Genomic DNA, 11,318 nt, shown 5'->3' on the forward strand with positions numbered 1-11,318 from the left:
AAGCAGTATTTTTCTAATCAATTATAAAGACAGACCTTATTAAAACTAGGAAGAGAATATAACACCTAGATCTTTTTGTTGTTTTGCCTTTCATTTACTTACTTACTTACGTATTTATTTTTGAGTGCTAAGATCACAGGGCATATTCTACCATGTCCAGCCCCACCCACCCAGATCTTTTTACAGGAATAATTCCCATATCCTGATTACTCATCCTTTCCATATTTTTCATCCATTTTATTATAACATAATTATTTATTCTAATCTAAGGAAACCTTTCTTATTTTTCTTTCTGTATTTTAAAAAATATTTTATAAAATACTTAATTATAAAACATTCTAAGTATCTACTTGGTGAACTGGCTATCTTCTCATAGTGGGGGGGTGATGAAAAAAAACTCAGTCTAAAAATCTTACTGCCTTAAGGTTCTCCAGATGCGTGTGTGTGTTTGTGAATCTAAAAGTGTCCCCCAAAGGCTCCATGTCAAAGCATGCTTGCCAGCTGATGGGTTTGTGAGAAGGGACTGGATCATGATGGGTCAATCCATTGATGAGTTCATAGTTGAATGGACTGTTAGGAGCTGGGGCCTGGTTAGAAGAAGTAGGTTACTGGGGGCATGTCTTTCAAGGGTATATCTTGTCCCTGGACCCCACATGCATCTCGTTAAACTATAATTAAACTCCAAACAAAGACAACAACAAAGTCATAATTCCACCTAACATGATAAAATATACTATGTACAACCAAAAATATATTAGCTACTTCTTTAGCAAGTAAAGTCTTTCAGCAATGTGTACTCTTCTCCTTTAGTGTAAATACTCCCTAACTTAAATACTATGCTGTAAGGTTAACAATACCTAAATATTGATAAAATGTCAACATAGCTTATGTTACATGATAAGGGGACAATAGAGGGAAAAAACATAATATATATACATACATACATATGAACGTATGCCTAACAAAAAGGAAATATTCATGATGATTATAGTCCTCATTTCAGTAACTTGTCATGTGGTCATAACTGGTATTTATGACTATCATCTTCCACTATTCATTTTGTGTTTGCTTACCTACAGCAAGCATCTCACAGGTTATGGTTTCTTACTTGGTGGATGACTCTTCATTCCTCAAAGGTCTAGGCCATTAGCAGTTCTGCCTGAATTAGGTTATTGTGGTTTACCTCTTGCCTTGATCACAGGTCATAGCAACACTAAGAGATGCTCTAAGGAATCTCCTGTATCCCAAACACACTCTTCCTTCCATCTGGTTTGGAGGAACAGTGTAATTCTCCCTTGGTAGTCAGGATCAATCACCCCAGCCAGCAATATAACTTCTTCTTTTTCTTGTTGATTCAGAAGCACTTTTTCTAATGGGTCCCACTAAGAAAGCGGTGCCACTCCCATTTCTACCACTTGCATCCTGGCTATAAGAGAAACAGCAACATATATTGGGCACTGATTCAGAGCATAAACAGCCTAAGGAGAATACTGACATATCTCTCTGCAAGGCACAAGCCTGTGCCGTAACTGAGTCTTCAAAAAACTATTCTACTATTCTACCAAGCCAGTTACTTCATGGTGGTGAGGAACATGATAAGATCTGTGCAACTGGACTCATGCCCTGGTTAAACTGTGATCATTGCTGTCATTCTCTAAGATCCATATGTATTCTTCATAGGCAAAGATGGAAAGCTAAGGGTTGGTGGAGTGGCTCAAGTGGTGGAGCACCTACCTAGCAAATGTGAGGCCCTTAGTTCAAGCCCCAGTACTACCAGAAAAAAAATGGAGAGCTAAAAGAGGATGCAGTAGGAATTATCACCCCTGCCTCTTTAACATCCTTGATGCTGGCACTAATCTCTGCAATCTATCTGTGAATGCTGTTTGCTTTGTGGTTTACTATTTTCTTAGGTAAAGGCAGTTTAGTGACTCTTACTTGGACTTTCCTACCATTATAGCCTCACTCCATAAGCCAGGGATCCAATGTGAAGAGTCTACCAGCAGCTTGAATATGTCTGTTCCAATTGTGCATTCAGAGCTGGAAAAATAATCACAGGATGGATTTGAGGACTCACTGGGCCAACTGTGAGAGACCTGAGCAAAAGTTCTATCAACAATCTGACCTCCACTAAGCCTGTACTCTAAGTGATGGAACATGGTGAAATTGTGGGTTTTCTGTAAGCAGTGTCAGTTCAATGCGAGTGTCCAATAGTCCCCAAAAGATCTGATTAGTTCCTTTTTCCCAAAATCTTAATTCCTTGGAGAAAGACTATAAATCCCTTTGGGAAAGGCTGAAAGAAAGAATAACAGTATAAATTTTTGGCAATGTACCCACAAGGGGACTCAGCTTCTTCTTTATTCATGGGGTTGTGTGTATAAACTAGATCAAGTCAGGGAACTAAGGTAGTAGCCATGATTCTCTTATTATTCACATTAGAATTTTCCTTATTTGACTTAGATTTTTTTTCTACTTGTACAGATCAAATAAGAATTTAATAGACTTCCTATCTATTTCACTTCTTGGAACACCAAACTCAACTTAGCCCTTGTCACAGGCTTCTATTCTGGTTTCTACTTTGACCCTGCTGTTCATTACGCTAACTATGTACACCTTGCTTTCATGATTGATGATTGCCACTTGGTTCTGGGAATACAATTATTCCCAATGTTCTGTTTTGGATTAAAAATCTCTGAAAAGCCCATATGTGAAAGTGTTGATGTCAAGCCTATGCACTATTGCGAAGTGATGGAGGCCTATGCACTATTGGGAAGAGGTGAGGCCTAGTGAAAGGAAGTTAGGTCATTGGGGGATATGACCTTAAAGGGGATATGGAGACTCCAGCCTCTTCTTCTTTCTCTTTTTACTTGTTGGCTGCCATAAGCTGAGCAGCTTTGCTCTACCACATGGTCCCTGCCATGATATTCTGCCTTGCCTCAGGTCCAAACCCATGGGGCCAAGCAACCATGGACTGACTGAAACCTCTGAAACCATGAACTAAAAGAAACCTTTCCTCCTTTTAAGTTGTTTATTTCTGGTATTTTGTCATAGTGGTAGAAAGCTAATTAATACACATTGCATTCAGGTACCCTAATTTAATGGCTATCGGTGAGACCTGATCCATAGAGAAAAGTGATGACAGAGTTTTTCAAGGATGTTATAGCTCCTCCCACAAATTTATTCCTCCCATTGTAGCAAAAGACACCTCTGGACCATCCAAGAGTGGGTTGAGCAGGTCTTAAGTAACAAATCTACTGAAACATTCCAATTACCCTAAGTCATTTTAGTTCCTTCTACATCGAACTAAGGTAGTTCTCACATTTCTAACTCCCTCAAGTTGTGGTCCATGTTTTAACCAACCAATCACACAAAAAGAATCCTTTCTAATTCCTTAATATTCTGTAACACTAAGTGCATAATCTCTGCTTAGTGGATCCATAACAATAAATTCTGCCAGATCCAACTATATATTTCTTCCATCATTAAACCATACCCTTAATATCTATTTTCTCATACCTTCTCCCAGATTTGTCTGTAAACATTAGAAAGTTCAAGTAGTCCTTCTGAAGTATAGTGTGCTTCCCTGTGGGTTTCACATTGTACTTCGCCTTTGTGGGTCTGCTGTGACTTAAGCCTAGTAATATGTCCAGAAGCGAAGAAGGAACACAGGGAGGGTTTTGAAGAGAATCAACATTTTCTTGCAAGGTAACTATTTCAGTAGAGGCCCTTGACATTTCCTCAGGAACGCAAGGTTAATCCTTTTAGATTGAGGTGCAAAGACTGATAACACCATAGATAGGTGGTGAGGGTAGAAAGGCTGTGGGAACTAACTGTAGGATAGAAAGGTTGTTTTCCCTGGGAGTGGGGAGCTTTCTTCCTCTGGTGGGGGGAGATGGAGGCTGTTTTCACTAGGAAAGAAGATCATTCAGAATTGAGTTCAATGCCCCCAGCTTCATCACAGTTCTTCCACATCTCCCTATTCCAACTTTCAGATCACATTCCTTCACAATCAATGTTCTCTCTTTAACAGTAGACACTTTGTGGGGCTGGAAGTTAAAATTGCTTTGTAATTCAACCAGTTGCGGTATAAAGATTCTGGGTTTGATTTTTAACAATCTCAGCCCTGTAGTTACAGAAGAAAAGGGTTTTCCTGCAGGACACATATTAAAAGCTTTCAGGTCATTTATGTGGAGCTTAAACTAAGAATTCAAACCACCGAGTTCTTCCTTTTCTTTCTCCACTTTGTCCAGTGCCATTAGGAACAATCCATCAAGCCCATTATATTTGCTAGTTTGACAAAATGATTGAAAGTATCATATGCACAGTGACATAGATTTGTGGTTCTCCTATGTGCTTGCTTTGGATTGTCTAATGATGATATTTTGCATATCTCTATTGCCATATCACACAATGTACCATCAATACTCTCTTTACTATTAGAAACATAGATATTAGTGTCATTAAATCTAGTAAGATTAGAGGGCCAATTCCAGAAACCCCAAAAACAATTCGGAAAACCTATCCTCAAATTCTGTTCCTCTACGGCCACTCTTGACACCAAACTACATATTAGTCTGTTTTCCAGAAAAACACAACAAATAATATATTTCATATATATTAAATATGTACATATATGTGCAGCCATACCTCCATATCTATAGTTTCCATATTCATAGAGTCAACAAACTGATGAGAGAGACAGAGAGAGAGAGAGAGAGAGAGAGAGAGAGAGAGAGAGAGAGAAGGAGATTATGAGAAATTAGCCCCTGCAATTAGAGGTGTCATGATCTTCAGAATAAATTGGCAAACTGAAGACTCAGGAGAGCCCACAGTGTAACTTCAGTCCAAAGGCCAGGAAGCTTGAGACCAGGGAGAGCATTAGTTTCAATATAAAAGCAGGAAAAATCCAATACCCTTGTTTAACACAATTAGGCAGAAGAAATTATCTCTCACTCAGGAGCTAGTTAACCATTATTCTATTCAGGACTTCAATTGATTGAATGAAACTCACTCAGATTATAAAGGGCGATATTCTTTATTTGGTTTATCCATTTAAACATTAATCTCATCCAAAAATACCCTCAGGGAAACACCTAGAATAATGTTTGGCCAAATACCTGAACACATGATAACCCAGTTAAGTTGACCTGAAAAATTAACCATCATACTTACCAATTGCATTCTTTGTATTCACTAATTGGTCTGCCATACGTCGTTTCTATTATGGGGAAAAAAGATGTTACAACAAAAAGTTTAAATGAGTAATTCAATCCATAGTAGAAGACAGAGTAGGTTTAAGAAATAACAGAGGCAAACAACCTAATTATAAAATCCTCTTTGACTGAAGTTGAGCACAATTTCATCTGACCCTTACGTGACTCCCTGAGATGCCAACCATGGGAGGCAATAGAGCACTGTGTGGATTTTTGTGCCGGCTTTCCATGGTTAACATCACAACTCTGTTACTGATACAGTCTTGTTGGGTCAAATGTATCTGTATCTCAACACAAATGAGTAGAAATACAGAGAGAGAAAGAAAGAAAGAGAGAGAGAGAGAGAGAGAGAGAAACAGTGTAGCCTGTACATGTTAAGTAGTATTTGACATGTAAGCACATTATTTATTACTTACAGTAACTGCATTTTGTTAAACACATAATTGGCAATTCTGGATTTTCCCCCCAACTTAATCTAAGGCTTCTGATTAAGTTTGAACAATTCTTTTGCCGATGTTACAAATAGTAAACCAACCAAAATTGTAACAACTGCATAGATTTTACTGAGGACATGTCTACAGGATAGCAGGAATCAGACAGAGGCAATTTTGGATAACAAGAATTAGGATTACAAGTTGCAGAGGAAGAGACTGTTAGAGTGATCCCAGTCATAGCAGGTGAGATTGGAGCAAGTAGAAAACAATATTAAGTATCTCCTAGTATTATGACAAGATTAAAGGAGAAATAAAGATAACACACAGTTCATGTATCCATCCCTTTTAGCCATTTAAGACTTTCATTGATGGTTGGATTATGTCTTAACAATACTATCATAGTTCTTGTGATAGCTAAAATTCCTGTTAGTCTCTCAAAGATATAAACCTCAGAATATTCACTCTTCACATCAACTATAGGCTTAAAGGAATTATATCAGTACTAACCAACTGCCTGACTACCTTAATAGCAAGGTAGTAGTTTTAAGAACATTACACTATGCAACAGCAAACTTACATAATCTTCTACAACCTCTTTGATGCCTGAAATTATAAGAATAATCATCAAAGGCAAGAGAGTTGTATATTTCCCTGTTGGAGACACATCTGGAATTTGCTGCAAAATAATCAGAGTTGCACTATTAATTTGATGGTAAGTTTTTGTTATGTTTTGCTTACATTCAAAGTCACACTACTAGGCCCATAGCCAAAGACACAAAGACAATATATATGTTAAGTAAAAACAGGAAGGAAGAAAACTTAGCATACCAAACCACCTCTTGAGTGTGATACTATCTATGGAAAAGTCACCAGGACAATTCTTCAACCCCTTGGTCATTATTTTACCTTCTTCACAGGATGTTTTTATTTCATTTCCAAAGAAATAGTTCAAAACATAAGGGTAAAGTAGTATCTTTTCAAAACAGTTCCATTTTGACGGTCAGTTACCTTCCCTGAACCTTGTTTCTTTTCAAGGCAGAAGAGAAAATATTGGAGTCTCAGAAGAATGATATTGGATTGTACTCTAAGACTACCCTACTATGCAAGTTATGAGAAGTAACAGGATAAAAACAGGCTATGGTGGTTCTCTTTTTTTATTTTTTGGCAGTTCTGGGGTTTGAACTCAAGGCCTTATGCTTGCTAGGTAAGTGTTCAAAGCCCTGCCCCTTAATACTTTAATTTTCAGATAGGGCTTCAAGATTTTGCAGGGATTAGCCTTGGACCATGATCCTCCTACCTCTGCTTCCCAAGTAGGTGGCATTACAGGTGTGTACCACCATGCCTGGCTTATTCTTGAGATAATGTCTTACTAATTTTTCCCAAGGCTGACCTCCAACTTCAATCCTCCTGTCTCTGCCTCTTGAATAGTTGGCATTATAGATATGAAAGGCCATGCCCAGCCTGAGGCAGTGGTGGTTTTCTGATGTATGCAGGTTTGGTGTGGAGTATAACCTTTCTAGATTTAGACAAGATCTTAGTCATGTATTTCTAAACTTGAGCCCATGTGGGCTTCCTCTATTGCCTTATTATTTCCTGCTTGCTTATCATTTCCTTGCAAAATGCAACAAATAGTGTCTATATTGAAGCTTCTGAAATTTCTTGTAGCACCTTTAAAAGGAGGCTCAGCAAGAGAGAAAGAAAAGGAGGAAATCTGGGGGTTCTTGGGGGTATCAGTTAACTCTGCGCTTTGCTATCTCCTGAATCTCCACTTTTCCAAGCTGAACTTTTTGCCCAAGACCACTCCCTGTCTTTTCACACTAAGGCTAACCAGAGCCGTCCACTTCACCCAGCAGCTCACCCCTGTCACTGTGTTCTCATTATCTCTAAGGTGAAGACCAAGCTTCAGAACACAGTAAAATACCATCTTGATAACCTGGCCATTGCTAACACCTCACCATCTTTTCTACTATTTACAGAATATCCCATATATTCAAGAAATATTTAATACTTTCAATACACATTTTTAAACTGATGGCCTCATACTTGGCTCTACCCCTTGAGCCATACCCTTTGCCTTTTTCGCTTTATTTTTTAAGTGGACAACCTAGACCACAAACCTATTTACACCTAAGATGACAGGCATGCCCCACCACACCAACTTGATTGGTTGGAAATGGGGATCTCACCAATTTTTCACCTGTGCTAGCCTCAAACTATAATCCTCCTGATTTCTACCTCCTGCATAGATAGGAATACAGTCATGTGCCATCACTCCCAGCTTGTATTTTACTATTGAATAAGGAATACATTTTCATGCTCTACAACTCAAAATATATAAAAGAGCTCACAGTGAAAATTCTGCCCTTCTCTGTGTCTGCTTCAATCCTGATTGCTATGGTTTGGCTAATGACCCCCACCCCAAAATCCCCTATATGTAAAGGCTTGGTTCCCAGAGTGGCAGTATTGGGAAGTGCTGTGGCCCTTTAAGAGGCTGAGCTTAGTGGGAGGTCCTTGAGTCATTGGGGACTTGACTTTGAAGGAACTATGGGACCCTGCCATCCTCTCTCTCTCTCTCTCTCTCTGCTCTAGTTCAAAGTACAACTGCTCACTCTGATAATGTATCACAATAGGGCTGATGCAATTCTGAACTTTGGCCCTCTAAACTGTGAGACAAATAAGCCTTTACTTTTTATAGTTAGTTGCCTTAGGTATCTCACTGTAGTAATGCAAAGCTGATTCCCCTCCAGAAAGGCAACCAATATTTTCAGTTTCCATGTGTTTTGCTGTCTCTGCATCCAAAAACCTTCCTTGGTCCTAGGCTTACTGTCAAGTTCCTCCTCCTCTAACATTTGCCTCAAATGCCACCTCTTTTCAATAGCTTTTGCTGAACCTCTCACTCCCAGAAGAGAATCATCCTGTACTCTTATAGCACTTATGAATTAGACTTGGCTCACCAAGGGCAGATACCACGTCTATTCATCTTTGAATTTTTAATTCTATGCACAGTTTTGACACAATATGTGGCTTTTGCAAAACGTTAAATGAATCCAACTCTTCTGTTTGAGGTTGATTCAACAAGTTTATTGGATTCTTATCCCAAATATTAGCAGTTTCTAAGCCACCATTTCTACTTTCAAGAAATTTAGTTTTCTGGGAAAAATAAAACCAGTTAAAATACATATAGTACAGCTGGGTGCCAGTGACTCCCACCTGTAATTCAAGCTAATCAGGATGATGGCAGTTCAAAGCCAGCCCTGGGCAAATAGTTTGTAAGACCCTATCTTGAAAATACCAACAGAAAACAGGGCTGGTGTAGTGGCCTACCAAGTGTGAGGCCCTGAGTTCAAAATCCAGTACTATCAAAAAAAATCTCAATCAGGAGTTTTGGGTTGGTTTTTTTTTTGGGGGGGGGGGTATAAGATCATGTCACCTACAAATAGGGGTAGTTTGACATCTTCCTTTCCTACTTGAATTCCTTTTATTTCTTCTTCCTGTCTTATTGCTCTGGCTAGGAATTCCAAAACTATATTGAGTAAGAGTAGAGAGCATAACAGAGAAAATGGTTTCAGTTTTTCCCCATTTAGTTTGATGCTGGCTTTAGGCTTGTCATATGTAGCCTTTATTATATTGAGGTATATTTCTTCTATTCCTAGTTTCATCAGAGCCTTTATCAAGAAAGAATGTTGAATTTTGTTTAAAGCTCTTTCTGCATTTATTGAAATGATTATGTGATTTTTGTCCTTGCTTCTACTTATATGCTGTATTACATTTAATGAATTGCATATGGTGAACCATCCCTGAATCCCTGGGATAAAACCAACCTGGATCATGGTGTAAGGTCTTGTTAATATTCAATTTGCCAGTATTTTATTGAGAATTTTTGCATGTAAGCTCATTAAAGAGATTGGCCTATAATTCTCTTTTTTCTGTTGTGTCTTTGTCTGGTTTTGTGATAAGTGTACTACTGGCTGCACTCTAAAAAGGGGGAAAAGGTAGCATAAAGGAGAAAGAAGGAAGGGGTGAATGTAATTAAGATATATTCCAAGCACTTATGTAAATATCACCATGTACCCCCATACAACTATAATGTATTAACAATAAAAAAATCAAAAAATCCCAATTACCCAAAAAAACTCAATTAGGATGTGGGCCAATTCATTCCTTGTACATCCACATATTTTTATCATTCAAAATATAGTTTCAGTGTCTTAATGAACACTTAAATTTTGTGATACTTCTCTTGTTACAGTACTTAAATTTATTATCTACATCAAACTCTCATCTTAGTCAAATGAGCTTTCACAAGTGTTTACTTAGACTATTTAAGAATCTTAGTCTAGTACAATATTCAAAAATATTACCTGCAATATAGTAATGAATAGGAAGAAAGCATTGGCAGCTTTGCTAAACTGAAGGTACAAATATCGAGGAAGGAATGACCACATGCTGTACTTTGCGGTACTACAGGTAAAAAGAAAAATACCACAGTCAGCTGATATTCTGAACTCTAAAGCATTCATGGAAAACATGGAAAACTGACCACTAATTAAAAGTGAATTAAAATGCAATGTTTGTTAGACACTAATCTTTTAATAAAAATATTTTTCCTTTTCTGAGAATACTCACTGTTACTTGAAAATGATCTCAGAATAAAGGAAGTGTTTTCCCTATTTTAGGAACTAAGTGCTATGAAATACACATGGAGAACCAAGGATTAAACAGAGTGGCATGCTGTCTAAAAACATCAATAGGGAAAGATTAAGAAGAGTGCCATCTTTCATTTCACTATGATTGATACAATTGGTTCATTTATTCACTCTACACATATGTGGAGCTACTGTGTACCAGGCACTATTTTAGGTCCTTGAGTAAATCAAGGAAAACACAAACATCCCTGTCTTTCTGGTGCCTACATTCAGACAGAATACAAAGAATAATCAGTATACATGAGAATAATCAGTAAACATTAGATAAGGTGGTAAGCAAGACTTATTCCACATTTTGTAATGGCCAATAATGCTTATGACAAAACTCCTAATAAAGCTATCTCATAGCTTTAAGGAGTAGCAAGCATCACCAGTTCTCCTTTCCCTCTCTAATGGGTGTTTTATCATTAAAAGATATCTTAAATCCACTTGTACCCCAAGGTCTAGGACTTGTCATAGATAAAATCCCTTTGTGTGTTTCTTTTTTCTAATTAATCAGACCCATTTAACAAGTATCTGGATTAAAAATCATAAAGACTATAATCAAATGACATAAATTCCAAATCATCCCATAAAAATGGGAGAAGAGGATAGGGCTATACTATAGAACAGATGGGCTAGGTACTGACATGTAGAATAAACAAGCTTAATTGGGGAAACTGAGTGTCATCAAGAGAAGCCCCTGCTATGATTTGGATAAGTGACTCAAAAAGCCCATGTGTTAGCACCAATGAAGCTACTAGGAAGTGGTGGAAATTTTAAGAGGTCATCTGCATATTGGAGATGTGCCCTAGAACCCCAATCTCTTCTTTGTCCTCTCCCTCCTTCACATCCTGGCCATGAGGTGATGTCATGTGCTGCCACCATGATGTTCTGCCTTGCCACATATGCAAAAGAAACAGATACAAAACTGAACTGGGTATACTAGCAATATCACACTATTTAAAAGTATATTTTAAGCTTGACTT

General features: G+C 37.9%; 1 protein-coding gene across 3 annotated transcripts in view; it reads right to left on the reverse strand.

The window, feature by feature from the left end:
- Positions 1 to 11,318, reverse strand: part of LOC109678973 (phospholipid-transporting ATPase IB-like) — a 310,438-nt gene that overhangs the window by 296,827 nt on the left and 2,293 nt on the right. For all 3 annotated transcript variants that reach the window (XM_074043762.1, XM_074043761.1, XM_074043760.1), the window contains exons 3-4: positions 10,006 to 10,105; positions 5,170 to 5,215 (exon numbers count right to left, since the gene is read on the reverse strand). In XM_074043762.1, coding sequence (XP_073899863.1) covers positions 5,170 to 5,215; positions 10,006 to 10,105 — 146 coding nt within the window. The remainder of the gene's footprint in view (positions 1 to 5,169; positions 5,216 to 10,005; positions 10,106 to 11,318) is intronic.

Source organism: Castor canadensis, chromosome 10, assembly GCF_047511655.1.
Source record: "Castor canadensis chromosome 10, mCasCan1.hap1v2, whole genome shotgun sequence".
Taxonomy (NCBI): domain Eukaryota; kingdom Metazoa; phylum Chordata; class Mammalia; order Rodentia; family Castoridae; genus Castor; species Castor canadensis.